At 49.3% G+C, this 19,633-nt stretch overlaps 1 protein-coding gene across 1 annotated transcript in view; it reads right to left on the minus strand.

Annotated features, from left to right (window-relative positions):
• LOC140411432 (uncharacterized) overlaps nucleotides 1-19,633 on the minus strand; it is a 232,732-nt gene that overhangs the window by 161,592 nt on the left and 51,507 nt on the right. The window contains exon 3 of the mRNA XM_072500539.1: nucleotides 14,454-14,510. Within this exon, the coding sequence (XP_072356640.1) occupies nucleotides 14,454-14,510 (57 nt within the window). The remainder of the gene's footprint in view (nucleotides 1-14,453; nucleotides 14,511-19,633) is intronic.

Here is a 19,633-nt window from a genome sequence, read left to right on the forward strand (position 1 = left end):
GTGAATCGCCGGGGGGGGGCGACGTGAATCCCGTCCCGCCGGTTGCCGAATTCTCCGGTGCCGGGGATTTGGCGGGGGCGGGATTCGCGCCGCGCCAATCGGCGGCCGCTGGCAGCGGCCCCCCCGGCGATTCTCCGGCCCGCGATGGGCCGAGTGGCTGCCCGTTTTCAGCCAGTCCCGCCGGCGTATATTACACCAGGTATTTGCCGGCAAGACTTGGCTGCGCGGGCGGCCTCCAGGGACGTCGGGGGGGGCGCGGGGGGATCTGGCCCTGGGTGGTGCCCCCATGGTGGCTTGGTCCGCGATTGGGGCCCACCGATCTGCAGGCGAGCCTGTGCCGTGGGGGCACTCTATTCGTCCGTATCAGCCGCTGTGGTTCTCCGCGATGGCCGACGTGGAGATGAACACCCCCTGCGCATGCGCTGGCTTGACGCCAGCTCACGCTGGCGCTCCCGCGCATGCGCCAACTCGCGCTGGTCAGCGGAGACCCTTCGATGCCGGTTGGTGTGGCGCCAAGCCCCTTCCCCGCCGGCCGACCTAGCCCCTGTAGGTGCAGAGGATTCCGCACCTTTGGGGTGGCCCGACGCCGGAGTGGTTCATGCCACTCCGCCCCGCCGGAGTTGCCCACCCCGTCGATTCCCGCAGAATCCCGCCCCTTATCTATCTCTGCATTAAAGATTTCATTGCAGTGTTAATGTAAGCCTCAGTGATTTGGCCTCCACAGCCTTCTGCAGCAAAGAGTTCCACAGATTCACCATCTTCTGGCTGAAGATATTCGTCCTCAAACAATAAGAGAAAATGCTGGAAAATCTCAGTAGGTCTGGCAGCATCTGCAGGGAGAGAAAAGAGCTAAAGTTTCGAGTTGGCGGCACGGTAGCACAGTAGTTGGCAATGTAGCTTCACAGGTTCGATTCCCGGCTTGGGTCGCTGTCTGTGGAGAGTCTGCACGCTCGGAGATGGATTCTGCTGGATTGGAGGCATGCGACACCACGTTCTCCGAATGGGTTTCCTCCAGATGCTCCTGTTTCCTCCCATAGTCCAAACATTTGCAGGTTAGGTGGACTGGCTATGTTAAATTGCCCTTAGTGTCCAAAAAAGGGTTAGGTGGGGTTACTGGGTTACGGGGATGATGTAGAGGCATGGGCTTATTAGGGTGCTCTTTCCAAGGGCTGGAGCAGACCCGATGGGCCAAATGGCCTCCTTCTGCACTGTAATTTCGATGAGTCCCGATGACCCTTTATTAAAGCTGTATTCCTCCTCATCTCCGTTTTAAAGGACCGTTCCTCATACGACAAGCTCTTTATTCCAGGGATCGTTCTTTTGTGAACCTCCTCTGGACCCTTTCCAAGGCCAGCACATCCTTCCTTAGATACGGGGGGCAAAACTGCTCACAATACTCCTAATGTGGTCTGACCAGAGCCTTATACAGCCTCAGAAGTACATCCCTGCTCTTGTATTCTAGCCCTCTCAACATGAATGCAAACATTGCATTTGACTTCTTAACTGCTGACTGAACCTGCACGTTAACCTTAAGAGAATCTTGAACGAGGACTTCCAAGTCCCTTTGTGCTTCTGATTTCCTCAGCATTTCCCCATCTATGCCTCCATTCCTCCTTCCAAAGTGCATCACCTCACACTTTTCCACATTGTATTCCATCTGCCACTTCTTTGCCCACTCTCCTAGCCTGTCCAAATCCTTCTGCAGCCCCATGCTTCCTCAATCCTACCTGTCCTTCGACATAACTTTGTATCATCTGCAAACTTAGCAACAGTGCCTTCAGTTCCTTCTTCCAGATCATTAATGTATGTTGTGAAAAATTGTGGTCCCTGCACCGACCCCTGTGGTCTCTGCACCGACCACTAGTCACCGGCTACCATCCTGAAAATGACCCCTTTATCCCCACTCTCTGCCTTCTGCCTGTCAGCCAATCCTCTATCCATGCCAGGATCTTACCCTTAACACCATGGGCTCTTAACTTATTTAACAGTCTCCTATGCGGCACCTTGTCAAAGGCCTTCTGGAAATCTAAATAAATCATGTCCACTGGTTCTCCTTTGTCTAACTTGCTTGTTACCGCCTCAAAGAACTCTAACAGATTTTTCAGACATGACCTCCCCTTGACAAAGCCGTGTTGACTCAGTCCTATTTTATCATGCACTTCAGCAAACCGACCCTCCAAAAAATGTCCTTTACCCTCTCCAGCCCCTTATCTTTCCACCCCCTGGAAGTGGCATCAAGTTCCCCAGTTGGAGCAAATGATTCCTGCAGATAGGGGACTACCTTGACGCCTCCTCTCCCCGCCCCCCCCCCCCCAACCCAGCTTAAAATGCTGGTGGAACTGCTGCCACATCTTTAACGTGGCGATAACCACAACAAATATTTTGCTGGAGAAAGCTGCAGAGAGGCCGTCGCCAATGCCTCCAGTCAACCCTGCCTGCTTCTCCCTCTGCTGTAAGATCCCCCTCCGAATCCAAGGACTTCGCCCTGATCATATAACCCTCTTATGAGCTGCTCCAACTCCCGGAAAAATGCTTTAAGCATAAAAACCTGAAAGGCACTTAAACAAAAACATGAATCTTGGCCATAGGATCATCTTAATAACTTGCACCCGGCCCACCAAAGGCAATGGACGGCTGTCGCATCTCTGCACATCCGCCCTCACCAGACTAGGTCCCTTAGATACAATAAAAGATAGTCAGCGTACAATGGTACCTTGTGCTCTACTCTCCCCTCACAATTACTCTCCACTTGTCCAAAGCTCTCAAGGCAATTGCCATTGGCTTCACCGCCAACGCAAACAAATATGGTGTCATAGGACAACTCGGCCTCGTCCCCTATACAACCTGAAGGACCCCAAATTCATGGCGTTAGTTCGCACATTAGCCGATGGTGCCTCATACAACAGCCGCACTCATGACACAAACTCAGGACCAAACTCAAACTTCTCCAGAGCCATAATCAAGTATGTCTACTCAACCCTGTCGAAGGCTTTTCTGGACCAAAAACACAATTATCTCCGGTTCTGACCCCACCGCCGGTGCAAGAACCACATTGTGTAACAGCCTCATGTTAGACGACAGCTTCCTGCCCTTCACAAAGCCTCCCCCACAACCTCCGGGAGACACGGTTCCAACCTTAACGCTAATGCATTGGCTAGAGATTTTGTATCTACATTAAGCAGAGAGATCGGCCGATACAACCCACACTCTGTGTGGTACTTGTCCTTTGTTGGAAGGAGGTAAATTGAAGCCTGCCTCAATGTCTCTGGAAGTGAACCTCATGCGAATGAATCATTAAACATCCCCAACACTGGCTGGAGAGCGGCTCCCGCCGGTCCACGGAATTTCGGCGTTTTCAGGGGGTTCCCCATGGTTTCACCGGTCGCGATTTCTTCGGCCGCTGGGGCCTGAGGGACGGGCGATGGTTTGGAGCCGGTGGGGACCCCCGAGACCGGAGGAGCAGGGGCATCGAGCCCGAAGCATGTGGTGGGGGAAGAGCATGGCCTGAGGTGAGGCCAGAATCCAGCACGAACGTAGAGAGGGAGAAGCGCACACCAGATGGCCCCCCCACTGAAAATGAATGTTTGCGATGTTTGAAGTCCGGTCCCAGGAGAAGAGATGTTTTGAACTTTGATTTTTGAAAAAAAAAATTATTTTAATTTTTTTTTGTTTAATTTAAAAAAAAGTTATTTTATTACTTATGTGTCTCGAGATTGAAGAAAGAAGGAGAAACTACTAAGTGGTTAAGGGATGCCAAAAACAGCTGTGAAGAAGGGAGTAAACACGGGATTGCGGCCAAAGGAGAGGACCAGTAAAAGCGCTGACAAGATGGCGGATGCTGGACCGCATGGTGGGGCCGCACTGCTTACAGTGGAAAGGATGACCGAGGTGATGGCTGTGGAGCTGGAGAAGCAGTTTGCGAGGCACATGGGAGCGTTGAGGAAGGAGATGGCGGTCGCACCGAGATCATTGGTGGAGGAGGCAATCGCCCTGGTGAGGGCGGATGTGGCAAAGACATCGGCCGAGGTGAGAGAACAGGGTGAAAAGATGAAGGAAGTGGAGGAGGCCGTGTCGCAGCACAGTGACCAGCTCACCTCGATGGGAGATGAACTACAGTGGGTGGTGGAGGTCAACAGAGTGTAAGGTTTTCGGGCAATTCGGCCTTTTTGGACTGCCCAAGAATAAAACCCAGAGACTGTAAACTGACTTTTCAGCCAAGAGAACGTAACCAGATTTCCCAGCAGGCTTGATCCGCTGAGCTGAGTAGGGGCATAGGTATTTACAAACCCCCCCCTAGGAGCTACAAGGAAGAAGGAGCCAGACAACGAGATAAGATCAAAACACAGACAAAGGGGCACGGGAATACACAGGGGGCCTGCCTGCAAGCAGGACAATGGGATGGTCATAGCCCCATGCAGATGTAAATGACCTGGCCTCCACCAGAGCAGAATCCAATTAACACCCCATCAACATAGCAAGGTGAGAATAGCAGCCATCTCCGGAGCAGCTGGAAGACTTTTGAAAATCTTCACAAGAGAGCTTAACCTTGTTATCCTAAAAAACAGACTGTCTGGGCTCAGTATCTTGCGCTGGAAAAGCCCCTTGAAGATAAGCGGTAGAAAAAACCAAGTTGGAGGCGGACCTAGGGGAGGTACTCCAATCTTGACAGAAGCCACCGGCAGGAACTCACTGGGAGGAGGGGGCGGAGTCGGCGCCAAATTCAAATCGCGGCAGGTCTGCCTGGCTGGAAGGAGCGGACCTGCGAGGAATACCCGGAAGCAAACAGCTCTGACCGGCTCAAAGGGGGCGGGACCAGCGGGAACTTTAAACTTGGACTGATACAACGCAAAGGAGGAGGAAAACCCAGAAGTCGACAGCTCTGACCGGCTCAAAGGGGGCGGGACCAGCGGAAACTTTAAACCTTACCAATTCAATGCAAAAGGGGCTGGCCGAACACAGGAAAAGCCTGGTAAAACGGGTATAAAAGGGGCTGTGTTTCGATTGAGGGTCTCTTGGCTCTTGGCTCGACCTCTCCACCTTTGACTTGACCTCTGCAGCCTGTGACCGTAAGTACCCTGCAGCAGCTTGCGAAACTCCCTTGACTTTGATAGTGGTTGAGGCTTTGGGGAAGGGGACTTGATTTGTGTTCTGTGTCATTGCTAAAATTGTGTAACAATAAGATTTTCGTTGTGTCCGTTATAGTACTTTCTGAATAGACTTAGTTTGTGTTAGAGCTTAAGATTTTATTATAATTTCTTCTGTTTGATGATTTTGACCTGGGTTTTGCAATAAACCTTGATTTGCTGATAATTGGAGTCGTTTAAATTCTTCAATCTCTCACCAGCGATCTCTGACCAAGTCATTGTTAAAATATTCCTCACCTTAATTCCGGGTTCAAGAATCTAGGGTCATCTTGAGCGATTCACTCAGGACAGGCTGCTGGTTAGGTAATAAACAGCAGTGTCCTATTCTCTCTCTTGGGAAAGCTACTCCAGCGAAGTAGGAACCGGGTGGGTGTTGCACCACCGGCAAGAGAGAGAATCACCTGGGCATTGGTGGGGGTCTGGATATCTGTGTGATATAAGCCTCAGGCTTCCGGTTAGGGATAAACGGCAGGCTTGATTCAGTGCTCTCTCCCGTGGAGGTGTCCCAGTGCGGCATCCCCTGGCCTCTGAAGTTTCAGTGCCAGCTGGAGAGAGACACACACAGATACTCAAACCCCAGATATCGGCCCAGTAGTGGAGTAGCAGAGATGGCACCCTCTACAATGGCGACCACGAAGGGACCCCGGTGGTTTGGAGTATGTGACTTGGCAGAGGGGGTGAGGGAACGAAGTAAAATGGAGGAGAGAATCTTCTCGTATATGTGGCAAAAGGTCAACCTCACCAAACCTTGGATCTCAGAACTAATCAATGCGGAGCAACCGGTAATGGCAGCGGCTGCATGGACAGAAAGTAAGGCGCACAAAAAGCACTTGGAGAAGGCAGTTTGGCTGGTCTGCCTGTCCCAACAGGTAGTCATAACAGAGCAAAGGGTCGAAGAGTTAGAGCAGGAGTTGGGAGAAGTGAGGGCCAGCGCAGGGGACAGCGCTAGCGCAGCGGAACGACTGCGGGAGGAATTGTCAGAAATTAAACAGGACAGCGCGAGCGCAGCGGAACGACTGCGAGAGGAATTGGCAGAATTTAAACGGGGCAGCCTACAGGAAAGCGAGTCTAACCGGTGCGAGAAGGACTATCTCCACTGCCAGATAGTGGAGGGTAAAGAAAAGGAACGAAGGCGCCAGGAACTCTATGCTCGGAGTACAGAGCAGTGTAGGAAGCTGGAGGGGAAGTTCCGGGACATCCAGGCAGCGTACCGAGTGGCTCGCGAGGAAGTAGGGGACTGTGCCCATGGGCCGTGCCAGGCACGAATAACGGAGTTGGAGGAGGCCTTGTCCAAGGTCAGGGGACAGGTACACCTGGTAGGTCCAGGGGGGTTCCCAAGGGGCAAGGTGCTCCTCGCAGCGGATGATTCCCCAAAGGCCAAGGGGAATAGACCGCCTCCTGAGGCACCGGGATTGTGTCCGGGTCGGCAGGGGGGGATTGGACTGCACGTTCAGGGGCAAGTCCAAGGGGGGTCGGCAGGGTACCCCCAGCTGGCGGCGTGTCCGCCTGGTTTCGTATGTGGGTCCCCATGGGATGGGGACAGACCGCTGCCTGGGATGCCGGTGATGGGGCCGGGTCAGCAGGTAGGGTTTGGACCGCCCGGTCAGGGGCAGGTCCAAGGGGGGTCAGTGGTGTATCCCCAGATAGCGGCGTCCCCTATATGGGTAGTTAGCCCGGGGACAGGGGGGCTACCCAACGGGGCAGGAGAGCTGGACAGTGGGGAGGAGGAGCAGGAACCCCAGGTAGGGCGGATGTGCCCTGTCAGGCAGAGAAGGTATGGTCCCCCGGCGGGGCTGGCAGATAGGGGACTGGTTGAGGGCGACATTATCATTCCTCATGGGGCATCCGCGCTCAGGGGGATGGTGGCCCACGTTCCCAGGCTAACTCCAAAAGGGGATCCGTCGCTTCATTTTATGGAGGTGGAGCAGGCAGCCAGCATTAATGACTGCGACGAGGGGGAGCAAATAAGGATGCTCCTGATGACCCTAGATGCACAGCTATGCAGGACAGTGACCTCTGGGAATGGGGGAAGACCTGACACATGGGCGGCAGCACAGACTGCTGTTCTGGAGGCGATGGGCTTGAATCTGGGGAGCGCTTTCATGAGAGTGGGGGAAACCAAGCAGCAACCAGGGGAATCTCCCACTATGTTCGCAGACAGGCTGTGGATTGTCTATGTGGAGGCGTGCGGGGTTCCCGCGGATAGACGGAATTTAGATGAGAGAACAGCCCACTGGCTGAAGACCCTCGTAGCTAACTGTCTCCCTCACGTTAGGGCAAAGGCCGAACACTGGTTCGACCCGCAGAGTCCGGACCTTAATGAGGCAGAGGTCCTTAGAAAACTCACCCTTGCATATCGCAACGGGGAGAGGAGAGAGGAAAAGCCCCATAAGGGTCAGGTGCATGGAATCACACCAGCACCCCCTAAGAGCGAGTGGAAGCATGAGGGCTCCCGGACCTCCGACAAGAGACCGGTATGCTACGGGTGTGGAAAGACCGGGCATTTCAAGAGGGAGTGTGAGAACCCTAGCAAGCAGGAGAGGGCTCCCGCAGTAGAGAGTCAGACCCCGGCGGCAGGAGCAGCTGCCCCGGGAACCATCGAGATAAGTAAAATTTTAGCCCTTTTGCAAGGCTCAGGACAGGTGGCAATGGCAACGGGCCAGGGCCTGCCCGCACCCACACCACAAGAACCCGTATGACTACCCAGGGAGCAGCCTCAGGAAAAAGGGAGCGCAGGGGTAGTTCTAGCCCCAGACCCTGGTCCGGTCCAGGTGCAGGGTCCCATTCTGGAGGCTGCCTCAGCGGCTATTTGCAGTTTAAATCCCTTAAGGTGGGACCCATGCGAACGCCACATCAGTCAATTTAAATTGTTCCACCCCATAAGGGCAAGAAAGAGCAAGGTGGGGGGAAGACTGGGGGTGGTAGTGGAGAAACCCCCCGTAGAATTAACGACGGTGGGGGAGGTCCCTGACTCCACGGTCACACAACCGGTGACAAGGTGCTGTCCCGAAGGGGCAGTCCCAAAGAAACCGACCGTGCTGCAAGCACCCAGCCCAGGGACAGTAACGATTCCCAAGCCCTTACCTGTGGGTCAGGTAGCCTGCCTTAGTATAGAGGCTAAGGAGGCGGAGGAAGTGGAGGTATCACCTTGGGCTTGGGAACCAGTCAGGGGACGAAGGAGCAATCGGGTCTCCAAGCCCCCGGTAAGATGGTCCCCATCACACCTCCCTAGAACCCGGTCCCGCAGTAAGGGGGCCCGAGTAGAAGGGAACGCTGAGGGATCCCCGAACCCTGTTGGGGAAGGAGAGGCAAGGGGCAGCCCGAAACCCCGGGAGGGGACGGTCTGGCCCGAGCCGTTGGTCCAAACAGATGAACAGCCCCAGTATAGCGGGGTCCAGTTTTAATTTGGCCACCCGGAGACGGGTGGCATTGTATATAGCATTCCCCCCCCGTTAGTTCTAATTAGTGTTTAGTGGTGTGTGGGTTATTTAGGATCGTGGGATCACAGAAGCGCCTAGTGCAATGGTATAATGATGAAGCAGCAGGCACTAGGACCCTGGTGGAGCCGGGCTGTGGACACAGAACCACAGACAGGCTGCGGCAACTTCAAAGCGGGAGCTGCTGCTGCCGCCGGATAGCAGCAGGCACTAGGACCCTGGGGGAGCCGGGCTGTGGACACAGAACCACAGACAGGCTGCGGCAATTTCATGTTGATTTCACAACTTCAAAGCGGAAGCTGCTGCTGCCGCTGGATAGAACCCATGCACTTTAAGGTAGGTAGGGCTGTAGAGGCAAGGATGTGTTTTGTCTGTTTTACAGATGGGGCACCCGACGATGTGGAGCTTGCTGATGATCTTGGCGATGGTGGGACCGGGAGAACTCCGCAGAGGCGAGACAGAAGAGTCCTTCGACTGACCGGGTTAGGGTGACTGAGGGCAGGCGGGTGTGTTTAACCTGTGAGGGGGACGTTCCTTTGGGGAGATGGTGGTGGCCCAGGAAGCTGAGGCTGGACATGAGGGATCGGTCCTCGGACTGGGAACGCCTGGACAACAACACCTACCGGACCATCACGGGGTCACCGGGTAGGATCACCGTTTGCTGGGATAAGTGGTGGGCTTCTGACCAGGGCAGTTATTTGTGTTTATGGGGATCTACCAAGGCATGTCCACAAGGGGCATTAATCACTTTTGTAAGGTGATGGCAGAACCCAGGGAACGGGATGAATTGACCGCACTGGGGAGGGATGTGTAACGCCCAGGGAAGGGATGACTGTAAAAGCTACCGAACTGCTGGTTCAGGTAAAGCGACCCCTGCCCACAGCCCAACCAATCGACCCTCACAACTGTCCGATCACCACCAGGGGGGCCTGAGAATGGTTTAGTGTTTGTCCCCACAAAGAAAATGTTGTACAAGGGGGTACATTATGCTGTCGCCTCAGTTGGACGAAACCTCTCAGCTGCAGGTATCGACGACGGAGGAAAAATGAAGAGCCTTCAACGGGAAGAAGCGAAGTGCAGCCCACAAAAGAGAAGCCGTCGTGTAATAAATAGAGTCACATGTAAATAATTGTATGGATTCGCGGGTTTCAGTTACTTGATTGTGATATATGTACAGGCACCCTTACGTTTGGGGTTCCGGTGAAATGTGTGTATGTTACTGTGAGTTTGAATTAAGTATGGTCTTGTCTTTCCCTTTCAATGAAATTAGGGGTAGCCTAGATTAAGGGAACTGTCTTGGGACTTGTAGTTTCGCATGTTGTTGAGGGGGGGCCTACGGTCCACACAAAAGGAAATAATTGCCCTTCACCTGTGTCGATACGGTCCAAGCAGGTAGGGACGTATCGAAGGGGCATCTGTAAGGTTTTCGGGCAATTCGGCCTTTTTGGACTGCCCAAGAATAAAACCCAGAGACTGTAAACTGACTTTTCAGCTAAGAGAACGTAACCAGATTTCCCAGCAGGCTTGATCCGCTGAGCTGAGTAGGGGCATAGGTATTTACAAACCCCCCCCTAGGAGCTACAAGGAAGAAGGAGCCAGACAACGAGATAAGATCAAAACACAGACAAAGGGGCACGGGAATACACAGGGGGCCTGCCTGCAAGCAGGACAATGGGATGGTCATAGCCCCATGCAGATGTAAATGACCTGGCCTCCACCAGAGCAGAATCCAATTAACACCCCATCAACATAGCAAGGTGAGAATAGCAGCCATCTCCGGAGCAGCTGGAAGACTTTTGAAAATCTTCACAAGAGAGCTTAACCTTGTTATCCTAAAAAACAGACTGTCTGGGCTCAGTATCTTGCGCTGGAAAAGCCCCTTGAAGATAAGCGGTAGAAAAAACCAAGTTGGAGGCGGACCTGGGGGAGGTACTCCAATCTTGACAGAAGCCACCGGCAGGAACTCACTGGGAGGAGGGGGCGGAGTCGGCGCCAAATTCAAATCGCGGCAGGTCTGCCTGGCTGGAAGGAGCGGACCTGCGAGGAATACCCGGAAGCAAACAGCTCTGACCGGCTCAAAGGGGGCGGGACCAGCGGGAACTTTAAACTTGGACTGATACAACGCGAAGGAGCGGACCTGCGAGGAATACCCGGAAGCAAACAGCTCTGACCGGCTCAAAGGGGGCGGGACCAGCGGGAACTTTAAACTTGGACTGATACAACGCAAAGGAGGAGGAAAACCCAGAAGTCGACAGCTCTGACCGGCTCAAAGGGGGCGGGACCAGCGGGAACTTTAAACCTTACCAATTCAATGCAAAAGGGGCTGGCCGAACACAGGAAAAGCCTGGTAAAACGGGTATAAAAGGGGCTGTGTTTCGATTGAGGGTCTCTTGGCTCTTGGCTCGACCTCTCCACCTTTGACTTGACCTCTGCAGCCTGTGACCGTAAGTACCCTGCAGCAGCTTGCGAAACTCCCTTGACTTTGATAGTGGTTGAGGCTTTGGGGAAGGGGACTTGATTTGTGTTCTGTGTCATTGCTAAAACTGTGTAACAATAAGATTTTCGTTGTGTCCGTTATAGTACTTTTTGAATAGACTTAGTTTGTGTTAGAGCTTAAGATTTTATTATAATTTCTTCTGTTTGATGATTTTGACCTGGGTTTTGCAATAAACCTTGATTTGCTGATAATTGGAGTCGTTTAAATTCTTCAATCTCTCACCAGCGATCTCTGACCAAGTCATTGTTAAAATATTCCTCACCTTAATTCCGGGTTCAAGAATCTAGGGTCATCTTGAGCGATTCACTCAGGACAGGCTGCTGATTAGGTAATAAACAGCAGTGTCCTATTCTCTCTCTTGGGAAAGCTACTCCAGCGAAGTAGGAACCGGGTGGGTGTTGCACCACCGGCAAGAGAGAGAATCACCTGGGCATTGGTGGGGGTCTGGATATCTGTGTGATATAAGCCTCAGGCTTCCGGTTAGGGATAAACGGCAGGCTTGATTCAGTGCTCTCTCCCGTGGAGGTGTCCCAGTGCGGCATCCCCTGGCCTCTGAAGTTTCAGTGCCAGCTGGAGAGAGACACACACAGATACTCAAACCCCAGATATCGGCCCAGTAGTGGAGTAGCAGAGATGGCACCCTCTACAAGAGGACTCCGAGCAAAGCTGAGGACTTGGAGAACCGCTCGAGGCGGCAAAATCTGAGAATTGGGGGCTTGCCTGAAGGGACAGAGGGCTCGAGGGCAGCTGAGTACTTTGCTAAGAGGCTGGCGGAGTTGCGGTATGAACTGGACCGAGCTCATCGGTCGATAAGGCCAAAACCCCGAATAAATGAGCCGCCGAGAGCAGTAATTATCTGCTTCCATAAATACCACATGAAAGAGAAGGTGTTAAACTGGTTGAAGCAGAAGCGGGAGGTGCAGTGGGATGGTGCTAGAGTTCAGATTTACCAGGACTTGACGGTGGAGTGGGCAAAGAGACAAGCGGCATTCAGCCGGGTGAAGGTGGCACTGTACAAGGGACTGTGATTTGGTATGGTATACCCGGCAAAGCTGAGCGTGACGTACAACGCCAAAGATTTTTATTTTGAAACGGCGGAGGCGGTTGAGGCGTTCATAAAGGCAGAAGGCTTGGGACAGACGTGAGGAGTGGAGCTGGAAGAGAGACTGTGGACGTGAATGGGGAGCTGGAAAGTGTATAAATGCTATAACTTTCTTTTCACTGACATGTATTGTAACTTACTTGACTTCACCTTGCTTTAGAGTTTAAGTTTTTGTTTGGTTTGATTGGCATTTTTGAAACTTTTTTTTGTTGCAGCGGTTATATGTTATTTCATTGAATTGCATGTTAGATTGTTTTTCTTTTTCTTCTGGGACTGGGTGGGAGGGGACAGTATGTCTTTTTGGGGGAGAGGGGGACTACCCGTGCTAGCTAACTAAAGTTGGCGAGTGAACGGAGGTGAGGTGAGGACGTTGGAGTCTGGTTAGCAAGTTTCGATGGGCCTACGAGGTGAGCAAGTTGGGGGGGGGGGGGGCGGGGAGGAGGATCGATACTGGGTGAGATTTTTTCGAGGGGAAGTACAGGAGGGCATTCTGGGAAGGGGTTTGATGTTTGATGCAGGAGCCAAAATTGGACTGGTCACGGCCAAGCTGGCAGGGTTAATGGTGGAAATGGGAGGGGTGGACCCTTGAAGGTTTCTACACCCGAGGGAATGGGAGTACTCGTTTTTCTCAGCGGTCCATAAGGTGTACTCACGGATTGACTTTTTTATGGTGGGGAAGGCGCTGCTGGCTGGGATTAAAGGGTCGGAGTACTCGGCAATTGCAATATCAGATCATGCTCCACATTGGGCGGATATGGTACTGGAGAAGGGGATGGTACAGAGACCAGGGTGGAAGTTAGATGCGGGACTATTGGGGGGCCGAGGGTTCTGTGACAAAATTGAAAAAGTAATTGAGGAATATGTAGGTTTTAACGGCACAGGTGAGGTGTCGAAGGTGGTTGGCTGGGAGGCTTTAAAGGCGGTGGTGAGGGGTGAGGTGATCTCGTTCAAGGCTAGACTAGACAAAGAGGAGAGGTTGGACTGTCAACAGGGTAATTGATGAGATGTTGGAGGTAGACAGGAGGTATGCAGAACATAGGGACACAGCAAAGCTGGAAAAGAGGAAGGAACTCCAGGTGAGCTTTGTCAGACACTACTTACAGTGGAAAGAATGACCGAGGTGATGGCAAAGAACCCATCTTAATGTGAAGTGGGCCAACCCATCGGGCCGGAGCATCTCCTGCAGTACACAAATGAACAAAATAATACATTGCTCCTCCTGCTCATGGCCGTGCAGCTGAAACACCCATGGAACACATCTAACCCAAATAATATTGGCCTAGGGTCAAGAGTTAGCGAAGCTCCAAGCAGTCTGGATTCTATTTTTGGAGGCTTACTCACCATGATGCTCCCTCCCAAATCTCCTTTTAGACAGAGCAGCAACAGCCACTACCCATAGTCAGGGAAGAATCTTGCAAGCAATTAAATCTTTGATGGCCAACAAGATACATCCCCACTTTCAACCCTTGCTCCCTAACTCAACCAAGAAGATATTACTTCAATCATTCAACATACAGTGCCCCCTAAACAGACCCATTCATGACTGTAATCCTTAATGCAGTAATGTATTCCTCCGTAGTGAAATATAATAAAAGACCCGGCCTAGTTACAACTTTTGCCAGAGAATGGGCAGAAGTGAATTGACCACCTGTTACACCACTACCGGATTTCTCTTTCCATCTATCAATGGAATAAATTAGGCAAGGTTTATAATAGGCAACCAATCTACCGCCACCATTTTTCTACCATCCCAAGTTAAAATTCTCTTTATCTGAACTCCTGAAAATTCAATAACGACAACTCAAAACAAAACAACACGTTTCTGGAAACAGACAATAGGTTACAACATCTCAGACATCACGAACGATTTCAACCAGAACATCTCACTTGCTGACTGAAATGCTGTGTTTTTCCAGAAATTTCTGTCTTGGTTTCAGATTTCAGACATTTGCAATTCTTTTCACCTCCAGCTTTATTTTTCGACAAACTTTTACTCAAAGCTCCCCGAGGTAGCCAGTGCACGGATATCTTGCATGGAGACTATTGTCAATCACTAAATAATTAATGTTAACAAGTGAATGTGGAACATTATAATTTATGGCTTGGTTACGTGGCATTTCATTGCTCTTTTTAAACAAATAAGACAGTGTAAAGAAAACACATCCCACAGAAGAGACAGAAAGAAGCTTACTTTCACCACTCAAAATAACGATGGTCAAAGTATTAGCGAAGAAGCAAATCACATCAAAATAAAGATTTATTCAAACTCTCACCTGCTTTGTAGCTTGGAGACTTGGTGTTAAACTCACAGCACGGTCTTCATTTCCCAGCTGAATGGAAGAAATACAGTGAGCAGAAAGGAAAAAAGAAATAACAAACCGAGTGCAAGGAATAATAATTTGTGCACAAGTAATGCTGAGGCCGCATGAGAGGACTGCACTGACAAGTTCTATTTTTGTCAGTTACTGAGTGGGCTTTATGCAAGCACTGAAGAATTCCTGGTCTTAAAATGTCACGGTGTGGGCTTGTATACCGGTGACTCCAAATTGACATTCTGTTGTGCTAATTATGTAAGGCACCATTGTATCTTAACATACGATTTATTTGTTAACTATATTTTTTTAAAACCCGGGACCCTGGCGCTGTGAAGCAACAGTGCTAACCACTGTGCTACTGTGCTACCCTTCTGCACAAGTGAAGAGCTTGTATCACTATTAACCACTGTTTTGATCATACTGAAGAATGACTGAAAAGCAGGATCTCCAAACGTATTGCTGACATAGATAATGTCGGAAGACAAAAATTGAGGTGAAGCCAAATGTGATTTGAAGAGATTTGGAGTGGACATGCATAAATCTCCTTAATATATCACTACTACTTACAAAACAAATAGATATTTGAACATAGAAATGGGAATTTTGGGATCGGGAATTACTACAATGCAAATACACAATTCAATGTTCTCCAGAACATTCCAATGTATTGCCATGTACTTCATACTTTCATTTATTATCCCAGTCATCTAGCATCAACAACACAGTTGAGTTGGCTCCTTGATATTTTTTAAAAAACAATTGTGAAATAGAAATGTCATTTTCCAGTATACTGTGGACTTTTTATTTTAAAAAATTGTACAAAGGCTGCAAAAGATAGTCACCAGATTTGTCCTGTGGATTGAAAATGCTCCCTTATCTCAGGAGGGGACACGCGGAACCTTCCAGACTGATATTGTGTCAATGCCCTTTCACGCACGGTTGGGGCAGCACGGTAGCTTTGTGGATAGCACAATTGCTTCACAGCTCCAGTGTCCCAGGTTCGATTCAAGGCTTGGGTCACTGTCTGTGCGGAGTCTGCATGTTCTCCCCGTGTGTGCTCCGGTTTCCTCCCACAGTCCAAAGATATGCGGGTTAGGTGATTTGGCTATGCTAAACTGCCCTTAGTGTCCAAAATTGCCCTTAGTGTTGGGTGGAGTTACTGGGTTATGGGGATAGGGTGGAGGTGTGGGCTTGGGTAGGGTGCTCTTTCTAAGAGCCGATGCAGACTCGGTGGGCCAAATGGCCTCCTTCTGCACTGTAAATTCTATGATTCTATGAAACAAATTCAAAAAAAGATAATTGCAAATTAAATGGGTTATTCAAACACAAAGAGACCGGGGGTAGAATTTTGGCAGAATTTTGCAAAGTCTCAGGCTCAGACTGAAAACTGACGTGTTGCACAGACCAGCTTTCTCTCCAAATATTGATCCTCTCAGAAAAGAAATGGTCTACGCCACCTTTCTGGTGGAGTTAGGCCTCTTAGAGCCAGCAAATGGCTCCACAGAGATCTGGGCGCCCTCAGCGCTGCAGTCTAATGGCTCCAGCCACCATCATAAAGTATCGCCACCCCCCCTCCCCTCATTCCCACGCTCACAATAATCCTCACCAGAATTTCAGACCCCCAAACACTACAAAAGAATAGCCGGCATTCCCCTCCCACACCCTCAGTGTCCACTCTCCCCACCACCACCCGCTCCATCAATCCGCCCCGTCATGATGGCCCACCGCGGCACTGCTCCCTGGCACAGGTTGGCACTGCCATGTTGGTGTTATGCCAACAAGGCAGTGTCAAACTGGCTTTGCCAGCCTGTGCCAGGGCATGTACCTCTACTCCCCTCTGCGCCCACAGTAGGATCCCCTGAACTGCTTCTCGTCTGACCAAACCTGTTGGGTACCTTGGTGTTGGGATGTCATGACGGCAAGGTATTAATATTTAGTGAGGGGATAGCATGAGGCAGGGGGCTACCCATTAATAAGATTTTGATTGATCATAATATATTCAAATGACGTTCACGCCCTTTGTGACCGTGAACCTCATTGTGTTGCCGGCGAGGGGCAGAGAAAATCAGGAAAAGCAATCTCTCTGGCGAGAATTGCGTTTCCCGATTCTCGCGTGATTTTCCGACCTCACCGCCAATTCCGTGCACGGCTGGTGAGGGCTCAAAATTGCCCCCTGGCTGTCACAAACTTTCAAAGTGTCAAACGATAGCACAGGATGATTGGAATAACCTGACACATCACCCTTTGTTTGAACATCTGGAATGTCGCCGAATGGGGAAACCATTTTGTTTGTCTGCTTTTAAACGAGCAGAATTGCATTTCGAAATTCCACAAAAAGTAATTGAACCAGCTACAAGTCACAAATCATCTTGAAAGTTTAGTAAGAATACCCTCCAACATGTTCTAACTTTGAGTTAAGCTGAGAATCAACTTGCTGGAAATTTGACTACAAAGCGTCCTGTAGCTTCAACAGAATATATTTGTTTGCAAAACTAAAGCATCAATTTCATCTAAGAAACTACAGGCCTGTCACAAATTAGACTGACATAATTATAAGTCATAACGATATTGCTTTACCTTCATATGGGCATATAGATTTGGAGCAGATGTAGGCCATCCGGTCCCTGAATAAGATCATAGATTGATCTGATTGCGGCTTCAACCCAACTTTCCAGCTATCGCTGATAGCCTTTGACTCCCTTTTCGTCAAGATTCATTTGTTTGGACCAGGGTTTAGAGAACCCCAAAGTGTATCATGGAGTTCACCTGACCCACAACTTTTAATAGATTGTGGTATGGAGAGCACACGGCCCACTCTACAGGTGTGGTACAGCAGAAATGGAAAAGTATTTTTTTAAGCCAAACAATGTTTATTCTATGAACTCAAGTTAACCTTTTTAAAACATAGTGAACATCTTAGCAACCATTAATTCAAATACAACCCCCCCAAAAATACAACACTAAGTAATCCTTAATAACTTCCCAAACAAGATCCAGAAGACAAAAGAAACACCTTTTAACAGAAGCACATTAGGTTTTCATTCACTACTGAGAAAATGTATAATTCTGAATTCACCAACTGATCAAGAGATAGTCTTTTCATGGCAGAGAGAACAGCAGTGCACCTGATTTGTCTACTTCAGCTCCAATACTGAAAACGAAACAAAAACACACCCTGCAGCAAACCGCCTAAAATGAAAGTAAAAAGCTGACAGACAGCCCAGCTCCACCCGCACTCTGACATCACTGATAAACACCCATTTCATAAAGGTACATTTCTTAAACACCCATTTCTTAAAGACACTCTCACATGACACTTTCTACCACTGTTCTACCACTCTCTAGGGAAGGAGTGAGTTCCACAGATTCACAACCCTCTGAGAGAACAAATTAATTCTCATTTCCATCTTAAATGGAAGAGGACTCATTTTTAAACTGGGTCCTCCATTCTAGTCTCTCCCACAAGGCAAAACATCCTTCCAGCATCCACTCTGACAAATCCCTCAGGATCTTCAGTAAGATCATGTCTCATTCTTCTAAACTCAAATGGATAGAGGCTCACCCTGTGCAACTATCCACACAAATGAACCGTGCCCCACCCAATCCCCCTCTCTCCGCACCCCCAATCCCATGTATCAGCTGAACTGCTCCTAACCCATTTATATTGTTTCTTAAAGAGACAAAAACTGTACACAGTACTCTGGATGTAGTCCCACCAATGCCTTGTACAATTGTAGCAAAAACATCCCTACTTTTATATTCCATTCCCTTTCCAATAAATGAAAACATTCCATTTGCCTTCGTAATCACTTGCTGTACCTGCATACTAACCTTTCCTGATTTGAGTACCAGAATACGCAGATCCCTCTGTACCTCAGAGTTCTGAAATCTCTTTCCATTCAAATAACATGTTCCTTTTCTATTGTTCCTGCCAAAGTGGACAAATTCACATTTTCCCACATTATGCTCCACCTGCTAAATCTTTGCCCACTCACTTAACCTACGACTCTTTGCAGACTCTCTGCGTCCACTTCACAACTTACTATCCTATCTATCTTTGTGTTATCAGTAAATATAGCAACCATACATTCAGTCCCTTCATCCACATGATTGATATAAACTGCAGATAGTTGAGGCCCCAGCATCGACCCCTGTGGCAGTCCACTCGTCACATCCTACCCACCCAAAAAAGACCCACTCTGCCTCCTGTTAGCTAAACAATCCTCTATCCATGCTAATATGTTACCCCTTACGCCATGAATTCTTATTCTGCAGAGTAACCTTTGCTGTGGCACCATGTCAAATGCCTTCTGGAAATATAAGTACAGTACATTCACTAGTTCCCCAATATCAATGCTGCTTGTTAACTCCTCAAAGAGCTCCAAGAACTCAGTCAAACCTAATTTCTCTTTCATAAAACCAGGTTGACTCTGCTTAATTGCATTTATATTTTCTAAGTGCCCCACTATAATCTCTTCAATAATATATATCCGGTAAAGTGTCCTGCTTGTTGACTCCCTCCTTTCTTGAGTCACATTCACTATTTTCCAATCTGAAGTGACCTTTCCAAAATCTAGGGAATTTGGGGGAAATTAAAACCAAAGAATTTATTATCATAGCAACTGCTTCTTTTGAGGCCCAAGGATGAAGTCCATGAGGACTGTGGACTTGTCAACTTTTAGTTCTAATCATTTTCTCAGCACCCTTTTCTGGATCTTCTGTGTGTGAGACAGTGTGGGTGAGAAGTCACATTTCAAACAGCCTGGGTAAGTGAGTGATACACCCCTCTTACACAAACGTACTGATCATGGGCAATGAAAAGAAACACACACATTCTTTGTCCGAGACAAAATTTAAGAAACTATCAGAGATAAATAAGGCAAATCAGCGTATAAGCTCATTCTTTTGAATGGATCATGTGCAAAGTTTCACGAACATGTTCTCTCTCAGATCTAGAATCTGGTGACAGAGGTAAATGACTAAATATAAATCTTTGTTAAATTTCTGTTTGACTCTTCATCAAACACTGCAAGAAATTAACGTGACATTGTAATTTACTTTGTGCAATCTTGCACATCACCTTTCATGGCCTCACTACCATGGGAACCACTATCTTCCACAAGAAGAGTTGAATATCT

This window comes from Scyliorhinus torazame, chromosome 4 (assembly GCF_047496885.1).
Source record: "Scyliorhinus torazame isolate Kashiwa2021f chromosome 4, sScyTor2.1, whole genome shotgun sequence".
In the NCBI taxonomy this organism is placed as follows: Eukaryota; Metazoa; Chordata; class Chondrichthyes; order Carcharhiniformes; family Scyliorhinidae; genus Scyliorhinus; species Scyliorhinus torazame.